The following is a 27,987-nucleotide window of genomic DNA, read 5'->3' as shown; positions in this document are numbered from 1 at the left end:
AATTTCGATCAATGATCGAACGCACGAAACTTTTTCCGGGTGACCATTATTTTTTATCTGTTCGCAACGTGTTCCGAGATATGAAGCGTCGGATTAAGGTGTGACGTTATCAGAAAAAAGAAGAGCTTTACCAGAGTAATTTTTAACATGAAATATAAATATATTTGGGTGATATTGTACAGTCAGTGATTCGTTCGTATATACAGAGTTATGTACATCATATGTCGAACATTACATGTCGAACACACTCTCATCGTCCCGTCGACTCGCACACAATTTGCACACATGCACTTCATCATCATCATCCCTCCCACACGCGTGCAAACACACGCAAGCAACACACGCGACTTATACGCGTCGCGCCGAAATAGTATGATCCATACGGCGTCTCACACTCGTCAAATCTTGATTCGTGTCCCTTCCTTTTTCTCCCTCCTCCTTTATAGTCTTTACAGTTTAAGTCTCGAATATAGTTTCTTTTTTGGCGTTCTCTCGTATAATCGCGAATTCCCGGTCCGACTCTCATTTGCGACGTCCGCCGACATCCGAGTTCACACTCCTTCCTCGCTGGACCGATAAGACCAATTGATCCTTCAACATTCTAAGGGATCACTTTCGCTTTATATATATGTATTGTGCGCGCATATACACGTAGGTGACTCGAGAAATTAAGTAAAATAGAAATTTAAAATGATCGAGATATCTCAAAAATATTTTAATTATCTCTTCAACCTTTAAGGAAACAGCGCGTCTCTTCGAAATTTATTTCCGTTGAGATCGCGGTTGTTATCATCCCGCGAATCAAAGACACCTTGTATATTTGCGCGCATCGATACACGAATGATCGCCGACTCGTCGATCGTAACTCTAATACGGTGGGACTCATCTCGCCGTCAACCACCCGTTTCGCCAACTGCGAAGGTAAATTTCGTTTCAGTTTTTCTCCAGAAGATAAGCCTCGGAGAAGCGAAGGAGAAGCGTGATCTCATCTAAAGTGTGGCATGCGTTACGCAAAAAGGCGGTAACACGTCCCGTATAATCGCACGCGTATACGGTTGGCATATATGAGCGTGTTTCGACCGTTTCTTCCTCTCTTTCCCTCCCTTTCCATATTTCTTCCTTCGCATTTCCGTCTCCTCCCATTTTCCTCCCTCTTTTCTGTCCCGCTCGCGTTACTCTATTACTTTTGGTTACAGCGCTACGTGGATGTCTCTTTTTCTCCCGTTTTACTTTTATTTTTCGCCCGACCTCCGCGTTCACCCTCTTCGCGTTTTTCCCCCTTCCTTTTTGCGCCTAGTTTCTTTTCCTTTTCTCCCCTTCTTTGTTTTTCTTCGCCACTAAATCGCACAACGAGGTATCCGTACTTTAGACTTTTCGACTACTAAGTTAGAGAATAAGCGTAGAAATGTATCACACTAGAGACTTGTACATTACCTTAAATGCGTAGGTAGGTATAATTCCTTTTCTCGTTTACTTCTTTGTTTCTATCGCGTTTTTTCTGATATCTTTTTTTTTTTTGTTCACGACGTTTTCTTATGTTTTCTCACTGCTGTCTATTCGTAATAACGTTATAGCGTAGTAGGTAGTTTGGCTATGTAGCCTCGCGTTTCCCACCGCGGACTCCCACGGTCCTCCAAAACTCAGAAAGAGGGCACGACCATACACAGAAAGAGCGAGAGAGGAAGCGAGGAGGAAGAGATAAAAGTGTGGTTTAGATCAAAGAGAGTAGAGTATATGTAGAGAACAAAGAGAAACGAAAGAAAGGGGAGATATCAATTTATTGATCTGGGACAAGTCCCCTCCCCTCCGGAACAAGACAAACAAGATATTCAACAGGTAAATCGCGCCCACTAGCGCAACCGCCGGAAAAACGGTAGAAACGAAACTAATAAAAGTAAAAAGAGTAATAAAACAGCTGAAACTATGTACAACAAGAAAATCCGATAGAGAGGAAGAAGGGAAAGAACGAAAGAATGAAAAAGCAGAAAAATGTAGGTGCGCATTTAGAAAGCAAACTTTAACTCTTTTATGAAAATTCCAGATTTAAAACACGAATACATACCACTGAGAAAGCCAAGTGAAATGGAAAGAAGTATTAAGTACAACCAGGAACGATATTCCAAAGATATAAGAAGGCAGAAAAGAGAAATAAATAAACAAAAGAGAGATGGGGTTTCAAAAAAGATGAATTTAAGGAACGCACTCCAGTACCTCGCCTTCTGAAGGCTTCAAGATGTGGACTTAAGATGTGAATAGACAGAAGCTTAGGAGCGAGTCAGAAATGAGAAGAGAAAAAGGGAGAAAGAGATGCAAAGAAATGAGGAGAGTGGAATAAGAAGGAACACGTAAGGAGAAAAAGGAGAGTGTGACATCGTTTTAAACGATGGGCGGAAAAGAGGGCGTTAAAGAGGAAGAAATAGAGATAGATAGAGAGAGAGAGAGAGAGGAGAGATGCGGGGAGAAGGGAATGAAGGTGTCGCAGACGGAACCTTTGACACGAGACACGTCGGGCATACAAAGTCCACTATAACGCGACGGCAAGAAGAGAGAAGGAGAGATAGAGAGAGCGGGACTTTGTCCCGTCTTCGCTCGCGAAACGAGGTCGGAAAGGTGGACGATCGCGTAAAGTTTCCCCTCTAAGCACGCTTCCGCCATTTCAGGAATTACACACGACTCGCGAAATTGTCCCCCGAGAGTGCACCCTTCCCTCCAATTCGGACAACGAGCTCGAGAACAAGAACAGGTCGCGCCGAGTCTTCCAATCGGAAAATCGAAGAGACACGGTTATCTGAGAAATCAAAAGTCTCTCTCTCTCTCTCTCTCTCTCCCTCTTTCGCGCGCGCGCACGAGGGATGGTCTTTGCACTAATCCAGAAAATTAAGGATATCGATTTCTCTTTCCATTCTCCGAATGTTCGTCGTACCGAATCGAAGATCCGAGCACGGTTTTATCGCACGGGCGAGTTTCTCTCTTATTTTAAGAAGCTTTTTTAATCGCGACGTCGCATCGACTCCCTCTTTCGCGGACCTAAATTGGAAGATCGGGGCAAAATCGATCGAGCTCCTTCTCTCTCTCTCTCTCTTTCTTCTCTTGTGAGAGCGTTCTTTATTTCAGTCGAGAAAATCAAGGACGCATCGATCGCGCGCTGACTTTTCCTTTCGTTCCGAGAGAGCGCCCTTCGTGCTAATTAGTAACACCGCAGACGCCATCGATCGCGCCAACTTTTCCTTTCACTTCGAATGCGCCCTTCGTTACAGTTAAAAAGCTAACGCGTCGCATCGATCGCATCCGCGAGAGCGCGGGCGCGCGCGCGGACTTTTCCCTTTATTCCCGAGCGGAATACGGACGAACTCCGCTTTTGAACATCGAGGAGACGATTTGTTCCGGAAATGTTAATTTAAATCGCGAGACCAATGACCCCTATAACAATTAGAATGTAATTACTCCTCGTCAATGGTCTTTACTTCTTACTGCATCGCGCGACCGCTCGAAACTCCTTCTCTCTTCCCCCCTCCCCTTCTCTCTTGTCCGACAAAGCAAATTGGCGATTGAGCCGCGGGTCGATCCTATGCCCTTCGCGTCGAAGAAACGCATCGATCGTCGGGCACTCGAGCCCGGGATGCCGGCGAAGCCGAACGAAGGGAATGAAGGTGGAATTTCATCGCGTCGACGGACCATAGCGTCGAAAACAAAGAACTCTCGATGTGCGTACGTTAGAATAGAGGCCGTATGGAGCGAGAGAGATCAAGAGAAAGATGAACAGAAAGAGAGAGAGAGAGAGAAAGAAAGAGAGGAAGCGAGAAAGAGAGACAGAGAGAGAGAGAGAGAGAGAGAGAAATGCATTTTATCGTGGAGGAAGAGAGGCAGAGGGACGGATGAAGATTGGAGAAAGAGGCATGATCAGAGAGGAACGAGTGCACGGAGAAATGTCGAGGTTGTCAAACGGTAGACGGTATCGATTGGTCGCAGGCAGGCCTCAATTCGCTCACAGGGGCGTATTTGGTGCGCGCTCGGTGAGGCTTCTCTCTTTCTCTGTCCACCCCTTCCTCTCTCTCTCTCTCTCTCTCTCTTCCTCTCTCTCTCTATCTCGCTCTTTCTCCCGCGATTTTTGCCAGATCGATCGTCGCCGTCGTCACCTCGTTGCATCGTCGCCGATATGAGATGCGGGGGCGTGGTCCATCGTACGGAATCGCTAGCATCCGCATCCAGAAGGAGCATCGGCGGCGGAGGCGGCGGCGGCTCCTCGTTGACGCAGGGTGGGACTAGCAGAAATTACGTTAGGAAGTTCCGCCGTTGCGATTTCTGCGAATTGAAAGCCGAAAGCGGAAAGAGGGTGGGCTCGCCTACCCACGATCGAACGAACGTCGGTATCGTCGGTGACGTCGTAATCATTGCCGTCGATACAGCTCCTTTCGAGAACGTCACGTTGTGTGTGCACGTCCGCGCAAAAACGCGCCGCCCCGCCAGTTAATGCAATTCGGAGCGTCCCTCCCGCTTGCGTAATCACGCACGTCGCGAAACAATTGGCTAAACTTTAATACGATTTCGACGCGAAGCCTTGCGTAACGCGCGCGCGACATCCATCTTGCGCAATTTTTATTTTCGCGCGCGTGCACGACGGAAAAGAAACTGCTTGTGCAGCGACAGTTTCGTCAAGCCGTGTTGTTTCATTGGCGCAAACAGAAAGCGGAGTTTCGACTTTTGCCAAAGAGAACAATATATGTTGCTATATTGTCACTAACACGGTAATACGTGTATGTCACGAAGCCGAAAAATTATATTTGAATAATATTCCTTGCGAAACAAGCAAGCAATGACGCGCATTAAAACCGCAAACACGGAGATTGTGAAACCCGACAGGCTGTTATCGATACCCTAACATGCCGCGTATCAGAAAAGCTTGTTTGCACGCCGACTTTGCAATGGCGCGCTGACGAACTCCCGTAGCGATCGCGAAAACACACGTGTGTTCGAAAGCGCGCGTGTAACACACATACACACGCGCGCACACTTGGGCCTGGAAGAAGTCGGACGACCCTAATAATTCTTCCCGGCCCTAGCAATTGATCGTTCCATTGAGCGAGCGAGCCAGCGAAATCCGTCCGTGGAAGTCTGCGATGTACACGGGAGAGAGAAGGAGGAGCGGGCACAAGAAAGGAACACGTAGGACGTGATTGCGGGATCGAAATGGACCCTCTTTCAGTGGATTTCCACTCGCCTGAATCTAGGATCGGGATCGGATAGGTATTTTTTTCCCCTTCCTCTCTATGAATGAAGAAATCAAAGAACGTCTGATAAATTCTTCTGCCTTTCTCTCGATTTCGGAAATCTCACGATATTGCCTGCTAAGATATTTCAAAAGCTCTCTTCGCAACCTTTCGCGTACAGACACTCGCTATTTTTCAATTCTCGAATCGCATTCTTTACATCTTCGGATTTACTCTCTCTCTCTCTCTCTCTCTTTCCCCTCTCTATCCGTCTCTCGCCCTCCGTGAGGTGGCGAGCCCTATCGTGGACAGAATTCCGTCGTTACCCAAGCGCTTAAGTCGTGGCCCTCTATCCCCCGGGTTCCTGGACCGGGCGTGTCCGCGGAGAGGGAGGGAAAGGCAAACCGGAGGGTTGGTGGGGCCCGGGTTCCACGGAAAAAGCCTTAGGTATATCTTTACGAGCGGAGCCATAAAAGCCGTGGGAGTTCCTCTCGTCCGACCGTTCGTTCCTCCGTTCGTTCGTTCGTTCGTTCGTTCGTTCGTTCGTTCGTTCGTCGATTAACTCTCTTCCTTGTGGAGTACGATATGGACCGCGCTCCAATGGCTACGATCCTTATTGTCGTATATTCTTCGAGTCCGTATAATACAGACGGATACTAGTACGGATAGTCGTTGGTTGTGTACGACTACCGGTCGCGTTCTCACTTTCTCTCTCTCTCTCTCTCTCTCTCTCTCTCTCTCTCTCTCTCTCTCTCTCTCTCGCTCGCTCGCTCTATCAAGTAATACACCCGGTGCACAATACGGCTCTCGAGGATGACGATCCCTCAGAATTCGTCCATACATACGCACGCATAACACATCAGTTGGTGCTTTGGAACCCTTTGGTGTACCCGCAGGGTTGACACGGTCTTATGGACAATTTTTAATACCGCGTCACTTCGGTGACGAACATTGTTCACATTCTACAGCATAAGCGCAGGAGATTTTATCACAAATAAGATATTCGCCTGGAAGTCTATTGTATCGATGAAAGGAGGCGTGTGTTGCACACTCCAGGTTTAATATGTTGTTAATTATGTCGCATAATTTCCGACGCTCTCGTTTACAACGTGCGCTTGCGAACGAATGTACCTCGTCAAGATTCGCTTACAGACTTCCGGGTCGCGAGGGATGTGAGATTATTGTTCGAATACAATAATCGACAAACGAGGTCGATTAATACATTAATGCCGGAAGTGTGTAAGCGAGTCTTGATCTGCACATCCGCCGGCCGATCCGCAAGAACCGGCATTATCGAACACCATCGAGAAATCGGCACAGCTACGTTACGTGAATCTCACGTGTCACGCAGGACACTCCGTAGGATCTTCTTCGCACTTGTGTACGTCTGCGATGTGATTAGAAAATATATATAGGCGTAGAAAATTGAACTCTCCTAAATCATGAAGGCTCCCGAGCCCGGGGATTATATTTTATCCTCCGAAAAACGTTGTGTGGTACAACCGATATATTCACACGTCTTTCCGGGACGCATCTTTCCCCTGTGGCGTCCGGACGATTGTGAAACCGGACTGATTCAGGCTCGTGAATTTTCGCTCTCTTTCTTCTCGCAAGCGAACGAACGAATGAATGAACGAATGAAAAGCGGCATACGCTATTGTGAGCTAGCGGGCTGCGACCCTTCGACTATTATTTTTCGTCGTAGCGCGAAAACCAGGACGAATCCTGCCGCGCGATTCTCTCGTGACTGTCGTCGTCGTCGTCGTCCTCTCGTGCGATTTGAACGGTGGAGCCCGGAGAAATAAAATCTCCGCGAGAACGGAACGAGATCGCTCTCCTCGCTCTACAATGATGATCGCCGCGTAAAATGGGAGAGACTTTAAAAATATCGTTTACATTTATGCAATAGAAATAGACGGGATGTAGGTGGAGGTTTCATTTTTCTCGGGCTCTCCCGTAGATCAACAATTTCCACTGGTGCATTCCTCCTCGTTTAAGTTCGGATTACGCGGCACTTTTTCACCGGCAACTGGCGCGCATTTTTTTCTCTCCTCCCTCTCTCAACCCCGCGTCACGCTCGATCGAATTTTTCCATGTCACGCGTGAAGCGGCTGGCAGATATATTCGTCCTAATAAAAGGACGTGCGACCGGTTTAGAAACGAAATTTTCAGCACAAGGTGATCACAATGGCGCGCTATTTCTTTTGTGTTTAAATTCTTTAATTCTATATAAAAAGTTTAGGGTCCTCTCAGCAACACTTTTTGTCGAAGACTTATCATAAGTATGAAACCTCTATTTCACTCATTTCAACCATCTTACACGTCAAATCGTATTTTCACTAAGACTTTTGAGAAGCGAATTAAATCAACCGAAAAAAAAAACCAGAACTTGTCGTTCTTGTTTCTTTTTTTCACGAGTTTGATATATTGACTTATCTTCGCGAGATTTTTTTGGATATGTATTCTGTATAATGTACATCGCAAACAAAAGGATAAAACAAACGCAATAGAATAAATCCACAGAACAAAGCTAAAAAAAAAAGAGATACCTGTAGACAACGTTCAATCCCCGGAATGGAGGAGGACTGGTGTGATGTCCCACAGCGCGCGATCTGGACGCATAAATTTCGCGTGTCGCGAACGACGGAACTTCGTGGCACCGCCTCGCTGACAAAAAGATATAAAGTTATACGTCTGCCAGCATAATCGCGCGTGACACGCACGCACGCACGCACGCACACACACACACACGTGTGTGCACGGACACGCATGCGGCTTTTTTCCGCGGGGGGCAAGGCCCTCGAAAAAGCGTCGCGCGATCCAGACTTCAAAACCGCGCGGGAATCCCGGAACCCGCAACAGTGACTCTCTGTGTTCTCCATCCTGTCTGTGTTCTCACGGGAAACTGCATACAGAGCGAGAGAAAGGGAAAAGAAAGAGAGAAAGAGAGAGAGAGAGAGAAAAAGAATCTCTCATCACACACATTGCATGCTCTCTTTCTTTCTCTATCTCTCGCTCTGCGAACGAGCTTATCTGGTCAAACAGACCGAGCGTGTCTTCTGGTTCTCTTCGGATTCCGGCGAACGATAAGCGAGGAGTTATCGCGTCCACCAGCGGCCGGTTGAATCGATACTCTTGTCCCTGTTCGATCTGTACGCGCTCGCGCGATCGGTTCCTCTCTTCTCGCGCTCCGCCCGTTTCTAATTTCCTCCCTCGTTAAGAATACACGGCACTACGGCGCTACGTCGTCAAGATACGCACTTCCGTTCGGCGAAGTCGAACCGCGTTTCGCGGGGAAGCGGGGAACCGAATCGATCGAGGTGGCGACGTATCGCACGACGGACGGATCCAGTAAGAAGATAGAAACCTCCCCAGGTTCATGGAGATGTTACTAAATAAAAGATAAGCTCTGCGAAGTAATTTAACTACTTTAGTCGTTGCAAGTTTAAGCCTCTCAGACCCCGAAAGGGCTGGATCCGTCCGTGGAGAGTTGGTTCAGTTATCTGGATAATAATAGCGCTTTTTCGTAGAAATTGAAGGGAAATTGTTCCAAGGGTCGAATACCTTCCAGCCTGGCGTTTGAAGTCTGAAATGTCTCTGATGATAAAATCACCAGATGACCAATTAATTAATTAATTAATTAATTAATTAATTAGACTTCTACCATTTTTTAATTTTAGTCCTGATTAATTATAGGATTATAGGTATGTTTACTATGCATGTAGAAGGCTGGAGCGGCATTCGTTTCCCGGAAATAATCGCGTCATGCAATTATCACTTCATTTTTTACATCACGCCTTCATCCTCTCTGTCTGAAAATCTGCACCTCGGCACTCGTCATTAGTAGTAGTGGGACTCTTTTTTTCAAACGTGTACCTCACTTTCGACATTAACGAATCTCGACGCTGATTCGTGGGCGGTCGTCACGGTGTCCCGACGACCTCGCCGAACGGTCGACTATTCTTCTCGCAAAAGAAGCAGCGTGTCCTCGTCTCTACCAACGCGGACACGCGGACATTCGCACTTTCTCTCTCTTTCTCTCGCACATTCTCGCTTAGTATTTTTGCAAGTATTTTTAACGTACATTACACGATATAGGCTTTCTCGCTCAGTCAGTAGTAAGGGCGCTAGCTCATACATGTACGGAATGACCCGGACCGGGGACGGCGAGTTCACGGCGCAGCGAGAACCGCGATTCTCGAGCGCGAGGGAGAGATCGGTCCTTTCTCCCCGAAAGAACGTTGCAACGTCTCGTATACATTCGACGACAGTTTGTCGGCGCGATTTCTCCGCGTGCGAGAGATTTCGATCACGCTGAGTTGTTTTATTATAAAATCCAGCGAGTCGCGCTTGAAAAACGTCACCCCCTTTGACCCGACTCGCCCTCCCCTTCCGGGCCACTCCGTATGTACACACTATACATATACATATATGTTAATAATTTGAGGCAGTTTACGTCACTTCTTTTTAAGGCCGAGTTAACAGTAGTGAACTATAAAATGTTATGTGTCTGTGTGTGTATGTGTGTGTGTGTGCGTGTGTGTATGTGTGTCGAGTTTGCATGTGCGCGCGGCGCGCAACTATCGCTCGGCCATGTTCACAGCGAGCAGGCTGCTGACGGATGAAGGGTACGTAGGGAGAATGAAAGGATCAAGTCGTGAAGTGGAAGAAATGGGGACGAGATGGGGGCCAGTGAGATGGTCGTCCGGTAGGAAGCACGACGGTTTCGGAAAATTTCGTACGACTGATGCGAAACGAGAGAGAGAATTTCGCGTTCTCAGCGGGGAACACAAGGCACTCGGGAATATATATCCTCCCGGTTTATTCGCGCTCCTTTTTTGTTTTTCTCGTCCAGGCTCTCTTCTCGTCTATGCCTTTTAAAGAACTGCATCGAGCTGCACGAGAAGTGCACGGCGATAGAAGAGCGACGACGATCGATCGGGCGTTTCGAGATGTTGACGGAAATGCTTTGGATTCCGCGAGAACTTAGAAGTCAACGTTGCGATAAAATGTGTGGAAAAACTTTTTTATCTGTTAAATAAGAGGAATCAACATTTATTCTACAAAGCGAGCAAGATGACCTCTTCTATGAGAGGCTCCTACAAAGAGGTCGATAGTTCTGCAAAAAGATTCGACTCTTTCAATTAAATTACTGGAATCGCTGTCCTATTTTGATTTCATACTATGCGTGCGGTCGCTCATTATCTCTCGGTATATCCGTCACAGAGCAGCGTGGTAAAGTTCAATCGCTCCGTGCGAGAGAGACCCTCGGTTTTTATCTGGCGCGAGCATAATGAGGCGAACACGTCGGCACATGGATTATTTTCACAAGCTGGGGGGGCACCAGGGCGGAGGGAAACGCGTTGGTTTTTCCTACGTTGGGGCCGGGCCGGTTCCACCGACATCGGCGGTTAACGCCCAAGTACGGCCGGCAAGTCGTAAGCTTTCGCGTAGCCCGTGTCTACGGGGTGTCCCGATTACGTGACGCTGTATTTACCTTTCAGCCTAGAAGGGAGACTCTGAGTGCAGACTCTATAGGTGGGATTTTGTTTTTTTCTCTCTTCAGTTTCAGTTGGCGTCGCGAGTAACTTTCCTCTCCGTGATATATTTTAACGCGAGCGTCGCACCTCCCGCCCGCACGAATGCATCGCGGATTACAAGCGCACTTCGGCGTGTATCGGCGTGAAGGGAACGCGCGAGCGGAAAGAAATCCCGCGTAACGCGCGCGTATGCGAAATCGTACGCACACATCCCCCGTGCGAGCAGCGGGAAGTGGGCTTCCGATCCCTCCATGGGAAATAGAGCTCTCACGAGCGTGAATTCCTCGCGGATGGTGGATACGCGGCGCGAGGGGAGCCGTTTAACGTCCCGCGATATCTTCCTTCCTTTTCCTCTCCCTCTCTCGCTCTCTCTCTCTCTCCTTCTCCCTTTCTGTGTGGCGGGTCGGCCGTTCGGGGTAATAATAATAAATGCGCGGCCAGGGCTTGTAGAAGCGAACGAACGGATATACGGGCCGTACCAGTATACAATATCTAAATGCGAGAGAGAAGTAATACCGGCGATAAAAGAGAACTACGGCGGTATCGCGCGCGGCGTGTAACGATCTCGGGATGCCGTTCGGACAAAGAGCCCGTGCGTGCCGCCGTTGTGGAGGTGTGTGCGCGTATACAGGGTGTCCCGTTCTGTCACGTATGGTAGGGTATTTCATTAAAAAAAGAAAAAAGAAAGAGAGAGAGAGAGAGAGAGAAATGACAGCGGCGGCGATTCAAGTACCCAAGATTACGCCCTTTCCCTCCTTTCCTCTCTCTTTCTCCATCATAAAGAGGCCATTATGTAGGCGATTCCCCCTTCCGACGCTCTCCAACTGCCGTCTGAAATACCTTTCCGATCTACACAGCGTAATTTCGACGACATTCGCGGGATGGCCCTTAAAATAGGACACCCTCTATGCTCGTAAGTTGGACGCGTTAACACGTACGCGTCGGGAACGTGTGCACCCTTGAATGACAGTGTAAGCAAAATGCGGCATATAAGATGCGTGCGTGTGTGTTTGATAGGAGGAAGAAGAAGAAGAAAAAGAGAGAGAGAGAGAGAGAACGGATGTTCGCGAATACGTAAGGAGCCCATTTCTCTCGCTTTACAGCGTGCCAAAAGAGGAGAGGGAACGCTACTTGTTCGACAATAAGACGGCACAGCTTTTTTGGTACAGGTATATGTGTATGTGTATGCGCTTTGAACACAAAAGAAGTATTTTGCTTCGGAGACTATAGAACTCGGCAGCGCCCCAGCTTTTCTGTCTCTTTTTGACTCTCCCGACTCTCTCTCTCTCTCTCTCTCTCTCTCTCTCTCTCTCTCTCTCTCTCTCTCTCTCTCTCTCTCTCTCTCTCTCGGCAATATTGACGTATTTTTGTTATTCTTTTTCTCTCACATTTTCTCTTTCTTTTTTATTCAACATTAATATTGCCGTAGTTAATGCATATGTCGCACTTAATTACACTAATTTTGCTTTTATCTCGATCGCCGCGAAATTTATACAGAATTTATACAGGCAATTCTTCTTTGTTTTTCCTTCCTTTTTTGAAAATGATTTACGATTATTGCCTTGAAGTCAACTTTAAATTTTGCAAAAGCATGAAGGAAGATAATACACCCCGGAATGAACTCTTTCTTAAAAGCAGACAAAAAGGCGATAAATATAACAGTTTTCACTTCGTGTGACTGTATTCACAGTGAGATTTAATCGGGGACCTTGTACGGTTCTTAGTTCTTTCGGAAGTCCTTGAAGTTGACGAGACCTGAAAACTCCGCTTCCTCTTGCTATTTTTTTCTAAATGCTTATTATTTTTTATCATTCTTCTTTTATCTCTGCCCACTTTGCCTTTAATTCCTCTCTGCCCTTTCGCTTAGAACAGCGGCTTATGTGAAGAGATAATTTCGATACAGGTCGCCGACACGTGAAGAGAGGGGACGGGGGAACACGGAAAACTCCGGGGGCTATTATATCTCGGGCCCTGTGAGCGCTTGGCCCTTCCCCCCTCTCCCCCTTCGACTCATCCTGACATTCGATGGCGAGACGGCCCCCCTCCGACAACAATGGCGCGCCCTCGTCCCCCTTCCCCCGTTCGTAAGGTTCCCTCTTTCTTCCTTTCGTGGCTACATCGAAGCGATCGGATTTTATGTGCACGCGTCTAACATCGCGCTACTGCTCGCGAGACAGAGACAGAGAGGAAGAAAGGGAAAGAGAAAAGAAGCGAAACGGAAGAGAGAAAGAGCCGCCTTGGTGTCGTAAAGTATGGCGGCGTATCGCGGAACGGAGGGGTCCAGAGAGTCACGGGCACGACTTGCGTTAGCGAGTTTCGAAACCGCACAATCCGCGGTGCCTAACGTGCCTAATTCATCTTCTTCCACCTCTTCCTCCCTCGCCCTCGCCTCACCTTCCCGACGGGAAGCCGCCGAGTCCGGTCCCCGCGTCTACACACCGCCTGGGTTTTAAAACGAAGTGTCAGGTAATGACTAAGGCCCGTGTCCTCCCGGCGCAGATTTATCGCGCTGAATGCGACCGCGTCTCGCGAGAGACCGTGTCACCTTCGCACGGCTGAGAATTAGACGCGCGTTATTACGTTTAACGCGCTTCGAGTCTCATAGAAACTCGAGAGGCGAGCGGCGAGCTATCTAATCTCGAGCTTTGTAAAGCTTCTTTTCTTCTAAACGCTCCAAGGCTGCGCCGAGATCGTTAACGAGTATCTGTTATCAAACCGCAATTTCTGCATGTACAAGTGACTGGTCAGTGTACACGTATACGCGCTCGTCCGAGGCATTCAAAACCGGCTCTCCTGAACGTCGTCGTCGCGCCGCGATGGACGGACAACGCGTCCATTTTTCAACCCTGTCGCTCCAATCCGTCCGCGAAGTCCGTCGACGTCGTCGTGCAAAAGCCTTCCCAGAGATCACAACGGTGACGATAACAACGACGATGTTTTCGTGCGCTCGCGACGCTTCTTAATTACCTAATGTCGTGACCGGCATTACATAATAACGACGAGCAACGACTGGCGAGGGTTTCAACGAGACACGATAATTCCCCCATCCTCTGCGCGCGTATCCCGCATCGGTGTATAAATATCTATCAGCCTACGTGGAAGTTTAACCCCAGCGGTAGTCGTGTCCCGAACCGTGACGAGTAATAGTCTCTAAGAGGGAACGAGGAGGGAGAGAAGACCTGGGAATTACGTATGCTCGCGCACAAGTAATCGAATTTATTATTCGATGTTAAAACATATAAAAGTGCAGTAGCGAAATAAAAAGTCACAATGGACTGCAAATCATCTTTCCGATATGAAATTCTTGATAATGTCCTTAAACTATTTTTTTTCTTTTTTTTTTTTTTTTTCTTTAACAGAACTATTCAATCGGGAAACTCGCGCGTTTTAGATAAAATGGGGAAAAAAGCGGGATATTCTGTAATATAATCTTCAGCGATTATCGGACAAACGACAAAAAATATTTTGCGGTAAAGGCGATGACTCTCTCTCTCTCTCTCTCTCTCTCTCTCTCGGACATCATGTATGCGATGTCAAGCTGTGTCCCGAAGGGACGAGGGTCGTAATAACTCCGGCGGCTATCGGTCGGTTGTGGCCGGGTAAAAGAAAAAAAAATCGTTCGTGGACTTCCTCAAATATCGGCAATATCGAAAAAATAGCGTGGTCGAAACGACCGGTGGCGGAAATTGTTCGTGACGGCGATCGCGAGCCACATACTGGGAAAATGATGGACTTTTCCGCGCGGCGGAAAGAATTGTCCGCGAAAAGAGACGAATCTCCCGGGAAGAGAGGAATCTTGTATTGCAAAAAGAGAAGAGTAGAAACTCCAAAGTGTGTTGCAACGACCGCCGAAATTTTACGTCTTTTCCGAGCTTCATTCTTGTTATATTCCTCATCTAATGAGAGAATCAATGCTGCTTCAACGAAGATGGCGATTAAAGTCGAGCGGTTAATAAATGTCGATTAACATTTATATCATTAGGACACCGCGTGCGTTTCGGAAGTATTAACGACGATAATATACCTCACGCTCCGTTAGTTTTAACCATTACATTATACGTATATACGTTGTAATTACGTGAAACAACTCGCCTGTGAGCGTGCATCTGTGGGCGGCCATGGCCGCCGGACACCCTGTATATATCCCGCCGCCTCTGCTTCTCCCCTCCCCCCGCCCCCTCAACATCCCGTCAATAATTCGTGCGATAGATAAAACCCGAGCCCGTTCCCCCGGAAATTCCGCCGCCGTCGAGGCAAATTTTTTCTTCCGTGCAGCTTCGATGCGCGCGAAGGTAAAGGCGCCGATCCGGGCGACCGGCAAAAATTGGCCAACATCAGCGGAATGCGAATGTCGCCTGTAATCAACGACAGAGAAAGCCACGAGGTACCGGAACGGAAAAGTTTCGATTTATCGGCAATAATTTAGCCCTCGACGCTATAGTAACCTTGCTTGCTTTTTCTTCTTCCGAAAATTCTTTGGCAAGCATATCCAATAGCCGAAGGACAGCGAAGATTAAGGTTGGAAGGAAAGTGCCATTTCGAGTGCTCTTTTGAACTGTCTTTGAGTGACACTAAGCGCCACAGTTGACAAAGGAAACTTGGGGAGACATCTAATCCTAATCCGTTGTAAATCATCGTTACTGCTGCCAGGATATTTTCCAATAACGCATATGTATGTTTCGGAACTCTCTATTTTACTTTCAAAAAAATTTTTTTCCATATTTTTCGATTCTTTTAACTCTCTCTCTCTCTCTCTCTCTCTTTTTTTTCCGTACTATGTTTCGGGGCGTTTTTCCTGCGTCGAGCATTTCGAAATAACAGCCGGAGCTAAACGCCGCGTGCGTCCGATCAATAAGAATCGCGCGGCCGGAGAGAGAGGCGTCGATTTTTTTCTAGGGTTTCCTCGCGGTCCTCCGGTCTCTCTCCCCTTTGGTTTTACCCTCCATTCCCGCGCGCCGATCGCGAATTCCCTTGCCTTTGTGTCCGCCAAAACGTGCGCCCTGTCCGTCGATCCTCTTTCGGGATCCGCTCGGCGCACATTTTTCACGGGCCGAGGGCCGGCCCCGGCACGAGGGAAATTACGGACGCGGTTAAATCCGACGGCCCTTTCTGCGAAACGCGCGCGAGTGCTAATGACTTTTTGAAATATATGCTTGGGGCGATTAAATAAGCCCGCTTTTCGCCCAAGGAGCCGTGGCCGTGGTTTTCCCGAGAACCATTATGGACTGTTATATTGTGAAGTGAAGGCTCTCCGACACATTATACCTGAACAATCGCAGCTTCCCGAAAAATTAAACATATTTAGGTGTGCACTTTTCAACTTTAAAGCAAAATAAACCGCGCGAGAATTTTGTTAATGTCAGTTTCAAATATTACACGTCGCGTTACATCGATACGATGTATTATGTACTGTTTTTCGCACGGCGCGCAATCTTTCATTTATCGTTTCGTTGAGCCTCGGGTTTTAATACGAGTCCCTCGTTCGTACACGACAGTATCTTATCGCGTACAACATGATATTCGCGAGAGACCGGCGTTGGCAATTTTCGAGGGAGGACGCATACGAGATAACGGTACATTTCGTCAAAATAGCTGGAAAATTCGAGCGCGGTTACGAGGAGGAGAAGTACCGGAGAGGAAGGGCCTCGGTAACCGATCTTTGACCGCGTCCCTTTGCCCCAGGATGGGCCGTCCGTCCCCTCGGTCCCGACGTTCTCTCCTCTCTCTCTCTCTCTCTCTCTCTCTCTCTCTATCTCGCCGCGGTTCGCTCGGTGCGGTCGTGCGGTCACGTTGATCGATCGTTACCGTGTAACGAACGAAATACGCCCCCCTCCTCCGTCTCCACGTCCGTTTCTCCTTGAGCGCGCTTTGAAAAGGGCGGACCCGGGACAAAAAAGACGAAACCTGAGCCGGCTCGGACGTCGTTCGGGTTTCTAGAGATGCGCCACGCCGAGAGCACGGGAGAGAGAAAGACAGACAAAGAGACAAAGAGAGAGAGAGAGAGAGAAAGCGCGCGAGGGAAAAAAGGGGCGGGCAGCAGAGAGAGATATATAGAATGACCGCGATGACTATGACGCGGTGCAGTGCGGCGCGGCGCGGTCGCCGTTTCCATTTCCTGTACGTCCGCGACCGCGAGAGACAGAGCCGCGAAAAAAAAAGGGGGACCGGGTTGCGGAAAGGGGCGGAACCGCCGCGGGAAGCGGGAGAGGGGAACCGACCGCCAGAATTTAGCAAATTCATCAACGTCGGTCCGTATTATGTTCGTTAATTTCCTACAACCGGGTGAGTTTTTACTCATAACGAGCTTGCATTGCGCTCACGCTTCGGGAGAGCGTGTACGTCAAGGTGCGTACGTGCGCACATGTGCGCACGTATGTGTGTAGGTGCGCGTGAAAGGATGCACGCTCGGTGGTTACGTCACTGGATGGGGGCGGACGGGGGGGGGGAGGGGTCTGCAGGAAACAGAAGCTCAAGACCTGACCTCCGCGAATTCAAAGGCCCGTATTCATATCGTATGCGTTTAGCGACAGATGCGTGGGGAGGCAGGGGGGCGCGGGGAGGAGCTTCGGAGTTAATTCCCGGCTCGTAATTAAAACGTGTTCCGCGGAAACCTTTTTTCCCCCCCAAGCTGGAAGCCGTCGATGACGATTCTGGTACGTGCTGTATTAATAAAATTAATAAAATCTAGCAAGTCAGAACGCGGGAATAAAAATTATGTTCGCTTATGCTCGTGGAAATGGTAGCGTTCGGTTCTCTGCATAAATGAAAGATTCCGGAGAGGCGCCGTGGAAAAAAATTTGAATAAAAGATACTGATTGTGTATTGTAATTTCACGTATACGCCGCGCGGCTGGGCGATTGATGCTTATCTCGACGAGCGATAACGTTCACGGGCGAATGACTCAAAAATGTGTGGCAGCAGACGCGATACGAAAGACGCGCAGCTTTACGAGAGGTAAGCGCCGACTCTGCTTCATGCTTTTACTTTGAAACGGGAAAACGCGCACGTCTCTACAATATTCCCCTTTTCAAACACACATACGAGCGTTATCGTATGCTTTTATTGCGGATCACTGCGTGAATGAATGAAACAATCGACGGCATCGTCCTTTGTGCAAGGACTAAAAAAAAAAAAAACACCTAAATTTTTATTCATACCGCGCTGACAAAAACCCCAATCGTTCACGAAGATAAAAAAAATATTAATGGCATAATTTCTTGTATACTCAAACCGTCTAGACCGTGTCGAGTGAAACCCCACTGTTGACCTTTCTCCCAGGTTATTCTCGTAGATCAGTGAGTCTCTTTGTTCGACGAACGATGTAAAAAAAAAAGTCGCGGCGCGGGGAGTTCGGCGCTCGCCGTTAAGATGATTGTCGGTCACGTGCTAAGTCTTTTAGCGAGCGGTCGCCGCTTATAGAGTACGCGAGTAGGTTTTAGAACATTCGACAGTCTTCATCTGTTGGAAACCTGCTAAGCGAGAGGCAAACAATAGCGACCCGCTGGAAATCTAATCCTGCCGCTTTATAAATAATGTAGAGTAAAAATGAGTAAGTTGAAAAATGTCAACTGCTCCGTTCTGCATTTACCAAGCTGAAAGATAGATCGTCGTGGTCGCAATGAAATGGCAGCCCGGTCCTCAGACCGCCCGCTGTCGGTGCCCCATGTGAGTCGGTCACGGGATCTCTCGAAGGATCACATTGTACTTGCGGGAATTCATTTTTCCAGCAATTTTCCAAAGATTAATAGTTTTCTTTTTTTTTTTACTCGATAATGTTTTGCCGAGCCTAACGTTTCGATTTAGATTCCTTAATAAGCGTCTCGAAATGCCTGCTGAATTTGCGGTGATCAAAACCTCGCCGACAGCTCTTTGGAACACGTTGAAATGAACGATTGCGCCAGCATTTCCGCCGACCGCTGGCTTCGTCGACGAGTTTGACGTTCGGTGCGGATCTTTCGGAGCTTCCGCTTCCGCGCGACACGCCCGGCCGGCTTCTCGAATAATTAATAGACGGACGTGAGTAACGAGCTTTTAATTGCTGCTTTAAGCGCCGCGGGACGAGTATCTCGATCTCGCGCAAACATCGCTTTTTACGTCGTCGTCGTCGTCGCTCCTCGTCGTTAATTGCGCCGCGACAATTTTGTTCCTCCCTCGCTCTTCTCCGAAGGGGGACTCGTATAATCCCGTAACTTCTTTTTCCTCCTCCCGCCTCCCCCAGCTTGACCCGAATGAAACTGAACGACCATCGAGTGCCAATTATCAATCTCGCGTAATGATTGGCGCCAACGGATATTCCGCGGAAAATCACGGAAGGGGTCGACTTTAATTCTCACGGCGAAACTCGTCCTACGGCTAATCCGGAGTAAAACTGCGTTTTCGCAACGGATTCTCGGCATTCCCGAATTTCCTACGATAAACGATCTCACCCTCAGCCCGCCGCCGTGTTACACATCAGGAGACTACCCGGTCGGTCCTGCCGAGGGTTAAGCCGTGGATTATATCTTTCCCGCGGGAGAAGAGGGATAATTCCAGAACTCGGATAATTAACCCTAGCGCGCCGCCAACAAGGGGCTGCGAAATGCCCCGGACTATTTGTATCTCTGCCGATGAACTGCTTTATAACTTTGTAACTTACATATGAATTTACGATTCTCCACGAGTAGGATTCTACCGATAAATATTTACGGCGCGCATCATCAGGTAACATCCATTTTACGCGTCTGGTGTTCCGAATGAAGATGTATGTAATATATTCTTGACAAAATTGCCTAGTAAATCACGTTTGGAATCATCGCGTGAAATCGGGAAGTCTCGCGGAAGACGAGAAATCGAGAAAATGACATTTTCTATAGGGGAAGGCGGGATTTCAGTAGGCCGGAAACGACTGGTCGCTATCACGCACGGCGAACGTCGCACGGCGAAACGTACAACGTACGATGCTTATCATTCGGCGTTGATCGCGTCATCGATTTTCACTCTCACGACGATGTCGCGTCTGGTCGTGGCATCGCGGCCGTTAGGTTGGAAACGCTGAATAATGGAGGTGAGAGAGGAATTCGAAAGAGGAGATCTCGGGGAAAGAGAGAAAGAGAGAATTCCGGCGAGGGAGAAGTGCCGCGGGACCTAAATAAACGACCCGATATTTTGTATACCTGGACTTGAGATCCGTCACTGATGAGCCGAACTGCGAAAAGTCATTATCCCGACGATGAATCATAGCACTAATAAATCTACCAGTAAAGGTAAACGATCGGGACGACGGTTCTAGAGTTGAGTTGCGAAATCGGATACTTTATTACAACGTGACTTTTATTGTCTTTAGCATTCTTCTCTGAATCTTGAATCTACACCGAAAGTTTAAAGTCGCCATCAAATGCTAATTAAATATTTTATCAATGTGACCAAAAATAATTTCACTTTTCTAAATATTCAGCCACTAATAAATATACCGGAGTTTGAGTTTATACTAAATCCGAGAGAGAACTCTGGTATTTTGTTAGTAGAATTTATTATAAAGAGATGTACATGTTAAGCAATTTTATTCCATTAAGATGGGTTTGCGTTTCTTATGCAATAATCTTACGCATAACTAATTTGTTCCTTCTAAATTTGGGTGAAATTGAAATAGAAAGTCATTGTCATTTACGAGAAGATTTCTCTTACGTCTCTCGGAGGAGAGACAGGTGCAAAGAGTTCATTTCTCGATTTGTCGCACTTTCAGTTGGTCTGTCTGTCTCTCGACTATCTGCGGTCGAACGTCGGTACACTCGACGCTTCTTCCACCCCGTACACGAACTTGAGAAAATCTGCGGCTTCGCGGAACTACGGTACACAAAGATCTGCGGCTTTGGGGATACGCGCAACCGAGGATCCGTGGGATCAAAGATCTAGCGTATCTCGTTGCTTTCTGAGGACAAGAGGAGTTCCGTAATATTTTTTCCCTCCCCGAGTGTCTCGAGAGTAGGATAAATTTATCCGTGTATGTACGCGAAGGGCTCTCCTCGCCGACGGCACCGAGGACCAGGAATTCGTAGACTCCTCGAATCCGATAGAACCGCGAATCCACAGTGTGCCACACGGTGTCGGGAACCGTGAAACCGGAGAGCCCCGAAACCGAGCGTACTGTCCATCCTTCAAGAATACCAGCCACGTCCTCTATCCTTCTAAAGGATACTGAATAATGGAGGAGCGAACGCGAGAAGGGCGGAAAGGGGCGGAGGGCGGGGGACAACATCTCACGAGTTCTCGAGAAGGGCCGGGCGCGTTCGACGGCGACGGGGACCCGAAAACGCCGGCCAGAAACGTAGCGGATGCTAATGCGGCCCTAAGCAAACGGGGATTCCTTTTTTCTACCTGAAGTCGCGCTCATTGCAGGTGGATGAAACGCCTGACGGTGTGTACGACGACCATTTCAACTGTCCCCTCCCCCACCTCTTCTCTCTCCTGTCCGTCCGTCTCATCCGTCAGACTGTCACGTGTGTGTAACATGCCCACGCTGGTACTTGTGCACGCTGCTGTGTATGTACGTACGTATATGTGTGTGTGTGTGTGTACGTAAGTACGTGCATGGGTGTGTGTGTGTATGTGTGTGTGTGCGTGCGTGCATGCGTGCGTGCGTGTGTGCACACGACGTGTGTTTATTCGGTGCCCGTCCGTCCGGCCACCCGCTCACCGTCAACAACGAACACGGCACGTACGATCGTTGTGTCGGCGACGGCGGTTATACAGGGTGTCCCGTACAACTCGGGACTTTCTCGAATCGCGCGGTTGCATATGTACGTCTGAGAGGAGTGAAGTGAAGGAGAAGAGTGGCGATGCGGTGAAGAAAAACAGTCTCACCCTCGAGTCAGCCTCTTTTTTTTTCCCCTCTTTCTCGCTCTCTCCCTTTCGGGCTGTTGGAGTTTGGGAATGACTTCAGTGAAGCCGGACTTTGGCAAATACACATTACGAAGCACGTTTAATTTAATCTCCAGTAGAGATTCGGAAGAAGTTTGGCAGATTCCGATTTAACGGGAAGTTAAACTTGAAACTTGGCTGATTCCGTGCCTGAAATTGACCGTTTGAGGAAAATAGCGTTCGACGTAAAATTCTTTCCGAGAGAGAAATCAAGGGCGCGAACGATAAGGGATATATCGAATCGAGACGTGAAGCAGGTTTAAGATCTCTCTCCATTAATGTCTCCTTTAATGCTTAAGTTAATTAAACGCTTCCTCGTTTGAGCTCGACGTTAACCGACATCGTGCAGGCAAACGAGACGACACGAATCCACCTCGTCGGGAACACCCCCCGCATTAAAGAGCCATTTTCTTTCTAGATAAGAGTCATCAAATATAACACGCAAAAAAAAATGGTGATTTAAGCGCTCGGTGTTTAACTGATATCGCGCAAATGTGGGTGTTAATGTCGGAGCGATACGAGATGGCTTTTTCGCCGTCCTTTCGGGACACCCCGTATGTGCGCGCGGGGAGACAGATGTACCCTATGCCGACTATGCGCTATAGACCCACCCGCATGCACTTTTAACGATCGAGATGATAAGTCGCGCGGAACAGAGCGAGAGAGCGGACGCGGCTTCTCTCTCTCTCTCTCTCTCTCTCTCTCTCTCTCTCTCTCTGTTCTTCTCTCTCCGGATTAAGGTGGCTCCACATCGAGACGCTGCCCGGATCATAATCCGATATAGCCGCGCGCCCCGGCGAAGGAAGCGTCCGCCATTTAGGTCGTTGTCGTTATCGCGAATGCGCCTGCGAATTTTCATTCTCGCAAATCCGTTCGCGAGGAAGAGCCGAGCGGTTAGGGACGTGTCTGCATGCAGAATGTCCGAACCGTGCGTAACGCCTTCGGCAGGCGAATGCCGAAAGAAAGAGCCGCTTGTAAAAACGACCGCTAAACGATGTATATATCTCGACAGTATCTGTTTATCTACATCAAAGTCTGCGTTAGGATCGCTCGGGCTTGTGAAAGGGGGACCGAGGGAAATTACTTCAGATTATCAGCTGAGCGCGAAAGAAACTCCTTGTGTGTGCCCAAGTCTTTAGCATTCCGTCCTTTAACCGAGAAAGGAGGGGGGTCATTTTATCGCAGCTTATTTTCGCTCGGAAAGACCCGATCTTTTCTCGTTTCGCTGTTCTATAACGTAAGCTGTTCGCATTCGCAATCGCGAATATAGACACCACGTCGCGCTTTCTCTGCACATTGCCTCGTGCGTGCGTTTACGCCAATCTTTCTCTCTCTTTTCGCATTTATCTTACTATAGAACTATATAAATTATACACATCCGTAAACGAAAGTTAAAACAGTAACGTACGTTGATTACGGCGTATCAATCGAACTTCCTCCAGTGTGTATACGGGGAAAATAGTATTGCATGAGACAACTATAAATTATCGCGCGGTGTTATAAAGTATAGGTTTCCTTAAACACAATGCCGGGGAAAAAAGACAAGGAAAGGAGGACAGAGCACAGCCATAATAAGTGTTGCCTATACCGACTATGCATTGTCTACGTAAATTACGCGTAAAATGATAGTCTGTACACAATCTACACGTGGACCGAACGTCGAGGATGCTCGGTGTAAACAACAATCGACAACGAGGATCTCGTAATTTAGAAATTTGATCGTCGCTGAACGACCACAAGTTTCTGTCGTCCGCTATTATGAATTGCGCTTTACAAGTAAACGTGCGTATTAAGACATCAAGAAAAAGCCTTTCAAAAATTCCTAGCATCTTTTTAGTTCTTAACTGACACGCGGACAGTCCACGGCGAGGATCACGTCTCGACTTGGCCCTCTCTCTCTCTCTCTCTCTCTCTCTCTCTCTCTCTCTCTCTCTCGTCAAGAACGTTCTTTCTCTTTCTCTCTCGGTTTTCTCGTCGGATCACTAACAAAGAATGAGGAGAAAGAGGGCACAGATTCAAGAGCAAGAGACTCCGAGATCGGATCGCGAGTCAACGATCGAGATTCGACGCACGTTCGCTTTGATTCGCAATAGACTGTTGATCGTCGTTGCCATTGTTATTCACGCGTAGACATCCAACGCCGCGAAACCGCCCGGACATCCGGCTGTCTAACTTTGGGGCAGGAGGGCATGATAACTCGGCGTCTCGTAGAAGCCAGCGGCGGCCTGAAGAGCGTGCAGGGAGGTCGCGTGATGATGATGCCTGTGTATCGTGCTCGCGTATACGCTGGAGACGCCGGCCGCGGCAGAGACGCCGTTGGAAGCACCAAAGATGGATGAGGATGAGGAGGACGACAAGGAAGAGGAGGCCTGCTGACCGATATGCGAGGCCGTTCGCGACAACAACGTCACCGACGGTCGCCTATAGGGATGATGGGTGATCGCCGAAACTGTCGTGCCGACGCGATGATGGCTACCAGAGCTCGAGCTCGTGGCCGCGATATTGCTGTACGCTTGCTGATAAGTTTGCCGTAGAATACCGGAAATCGACGCGGACGTCGGAGACGTGACCGACGACGAAGAGGAGGAACTTCGGTCGCTTTGGTGAGGCTGATGATGAATCTGATGAGTAGTAGTGGTACGATGTTGCTGCTGCTGCTGCTGCTGCTGCTGTTGCTGCTGGCGGTGTTGATGATTGTGGGCGCGCATGGCGCGGAAGTAATGTTGATAAATACCTGATATGACGGCCTTTTCGTCGGCGGAGATGAGATCGGCGGTACCGGATGCCGTTGGTGTCACAGGTCGTTGTTGTGGTTGCTGCTGAGTGTGATGCTGTTGCTGCTGTTGTTGCTGATGATGAGCGTGAGTGTGATTCCTATGATGGTGGTGATGAAGATGATGAGTCGGTGGTTGCTGCTGTTGCTGCTGGTGATGTCGTCGTTGAGATTGCTGCTGTTGCTGTTGCTGAGACAACGTGGCCGCGACATTGAGTGCGGCGCGATACGAGGCAGCTATGGTGACCGCGGACATCTGGCCGCCCGTGGATATGAGATTGCTGCTGGAATCTGCAGCAGCTACCGAGGACGAGGCGTTGGACGTCGCCGGCGACACGACGGAGGCGGACACGACGTTGGAGGAAACGACAATGTTGTTCGTTGCCGGCGGCACGACCGTTGTTGTCGTTGACGAGGTCGGCGCGACCGTGACCGCTGTCACCACGGCGACGGCGGCGGATGCTGTCGCGGCGCTCCTGCGACCGTTCCTGCGGGAGGCGGACAGAGGCGTCGTCGCCGGCGCCGCCGGGGGCGGCAAATTATTGACAAAGGGGCTCCTCCTCTCGCGCTCGGCGCGTCGATAGTAGCACGGATGGATCATTAGGAGGGGCTCGCCGCCGCCGGGCGGCGGCTTCGCCTGGCTCGGGAGCTCGTACTCGACGCTGCAGTCCACGTGGAGCGGCTGCGAGTAGTCCTTGTATTCTTGCACCTTGTAGCTGTTGATCGCCACGGCGGCGGCCGCGGCGGTGGCAGCTGCGGCCGCTGCCGCGGTAGCCGCGGCACTCGGCGTCGTCGTCGTCGTCACCGAGTTGACGGCGTTGACGGCGTTGACGGCGTTGACGGGGTTGACGGCGTTGACGGCGTTGACGACGTTCACCGACGACGACGGCGGAAGGTTGCCGGAGGTTGCGGAAGCGGCGGCGGCGACGACGGCAGCGTCGTCGAGGCCGGTGGACGTCGCCGGGAGGACTGTTTGCCCGGCGGCCACACTGCCGACGGTGGACGACGCGACGACTCCGACGTTACCGTGATGATGGTGATGATGATGGTGGTGATGATGATGGTGATGGTGATGCCCATGTCCGTGGTGAATGGCGGCACCTACCACCACTTCCTTCTCGTAGCAGGCGGCGGCCATGTTGCCGGGTGCCTCCTCCTCCTCCTCCTCCTCCTCCTACTACTATCCGGGCTTCCGTCGGCGCGCCGCCGTCCCTTCTCGCACGCCCGACGCTGACGACCCACGATGACCCACGATGTCGAACGCTAGGCCCTCATGACGCGGTACCCTCGCGATGATTTTCGCCGACGACGGTGACCCGCTGCTGCTGCTGCTGCTGCTGCTGCTGCTACTGCTGCTGCCGCCCGTCGTCTCGAACAACCTTTGGATGCCGCCCCCAAGTGTCGTCAAAACTCGCGCCGCGAGGAGGAGACCGGCTGAGATCGCCGCTCGCGATTACCTCGAGGTACTCGCCAAGTACCTCGTCCTTATCGTTGTGAACGACGATCACGATGACGATGACGATGACGATGATGATGACAGGGGGGGGAGGGGGGGGACGAACTTTGCCAGGGTGGTCAGTGGTGACAACCACGACGATACTCCTCTACTAGACTCATGCAGTCACGAGCGAGCCGAAGTAGAAGGATATAACTCATCGCCGCGGTAGCCTTAGCCAAGGGTTGGACCAAAAGGATATATCCAACGCCAAGGGAAAGCTCTCCCGAGAGAAGGCCAGCGCGTGCGGCAAGCGTATTATATATACTATCGCATATTTCTTTTTTTTTTCTTTTATTTTCGGACAAAAAGCTCGTTCTAGTGTGCCAATTACGTACGGGACCCCTATTACTCCCCGGCGTTTAATGCTCGCTCGTTCAGGACGGTCGGTCTTCTCTCGTCACCGCTCGCTGTCAGGACCACCCGTCCTGCAGCCCTTTTCCTTTCTCCCCTACCTTCTCTTTATCCCCCTTTCTCTCTCTTTCTCCCTTTTCTTCCTTCTTCTCGACTCTCTCTCTCTTTCTCTTTCTCTCTTTCTCGCACTGTCTCTTTCCTCGTCTACCTCACTGACCCGGTGTCTTCTTCTTTTTCTTCTTTCTCTTCTTCGCGGCCACCTCTCTCACGCGTGCTTCACTTCACTGTCACGAATCGCTCGAAGGGCCGGGTCGCGCAACCCGGTCGCCGCCGATGCCGTCGACACCCCGCTCGCGGATCAGCAGCAGCACCCCGCCGCCCCCGTGTCAGCTCCTCGCGAGACGGACCCCGTCGTCGTGGGAACTCCGTCGCGCGTAACTAGCGGCTGGAGTATCGTCGTCGGGGTGTCGTCGGGCCCGTGCCGACGTCCGACTGACTGACTGGGCGTAGTAGCGCGTTTGGTTGGCTCACGGTCGTCGCGTCCGTGTGTGTGTGTATGTGTGTGTGTGTGTGTGTGTGTGTGTGTGTATGTGTGCGTGTGCGCGCCGCCGCCGCCGCCGCCGCCGCCGTCTACATTGCCCGACGCATGGGACCCCCGGTTTGTTCCACCTCCTCGTCTCTTTCTCTTTCTCGCTCGCTCGCTCTGTCTCCCTCACGTGCACCCTTACACCGTACGTACAAAGACCACAGTTTTGACAGTTTTTCACCCCCCCTCCCCCCCGTGTCCGTGTGATCAGTCTCAGCCGGACGAAGGTGCCGGGCACGTCCTACGCACCGCGACGTGCGTCCGATTTGCGTGCGAGTGCGTTATGCATGTATTTTTACACATATATGTACAACTTTGTGTGTGGTGTATGTATATATATATATATATGTGTGAAAGTGTATGTATGCGCGTGTGTGTGCGCGAAGCGCAACGGGGGCAGGTAAACGCGGCTCGATCGTCGCGCACTGACAGCCGAGCTGCGACTGAGAGCCGAGTTCCTGGGGGACTCTCGACGGGCTCCCCTCCCGTCCGACCGACGGCCGTTTCTTCGCCGGTACTCACGTGTGGTCGATCGTGGAGCAGCGGCAGGCTAATGCCGGGTTTATAAGCCTCCGAAACGCGACGGGTGCGAGATGTCCAACATTCTTACGATTCGCACGTCTCTCCGCATCCGCCTCCATTATTTATTCGCGTTGAAACATAAAAAAAAAAAATAAAGTCTATCGAAATATATTTATCTCCAAAAATGTGTACGATTTAAATTGGCGAATTAAAAGCATGCGGCATAACATAATATTTCTTATTAGATTTTTTATAACGCGCGCACTTTAATTTTATTAAAGTACATCGCGTAATCGTCGGAGCAATTGTTTTATCGGAGCCGCGAATTTAAAACGCGGCATTTAAAGAACGGATTTAAAGTCCCTCGGTCGTGCGCTGTCTCATCGCGTTTTGTGCGCTCGTATAAAAACAATTTCCGAGATTCGGAAAGAAGAGAATTGGCGAGAAAAAGAATCCGAAAGATTCGAGAAAACATTTCAAAACATCGAGTTTTTGTTGCTGGCGATAAACCGGTCGGGAGTTTGGTAGTATACTGCACCGTCGTTCGTCTGGCGCTGTTGTTCGTCGCTGCTCGAAGGAAGGCACACACGTGAGGCCACACGGATCAGACGCCG

General features: G+C 49.6%; 1 protein-coding gene across 1 annotated transcript; it reads right to left on the bottom strand.

The window, feature by feature from the left end:
• Positions 1-139: 139 nt before the first annotated feature.
• Positions 140-27,983, bottom strand: LOC105834242 (centrosomal and chromosomal factor). The gene has a single exon (XM_012676573.3). It carries the CDS (start codon positions 25,552-25,554, stop codon positions 23,812-23,814), a length of 1,743 nt encoding a protein of 580 aa, XP_012532027.3. The 5' UTR covers positions 25,555-27,983; the 3' UTR covers positions 140-23,811.
• Positions 27,984-27,987: the final 4 nt, after the last annotated feature.

The sequence above is a fragment of the Monomorium pharaonis genome, chromosome 1, assembly GCF_013373865.1.
Source record: "Monomorium pharaonis isolate MP-MQ-018 chromosome 1, ASM1337386v2, whole genome shotgun sequence".
In the NCBI taxonomy this organism is placed as follows: Eukaryota; Metazoa; Arthropoda; class Insecta; order Hymenoptera; family Formicidae; genus Monomorium; species Monomorium pharaonis.
The sequence above is the reverse complement of the archived record's forward strand: the minus strand, read 5'-3'. Positions and strand labels throughout refer to the sequence as shown.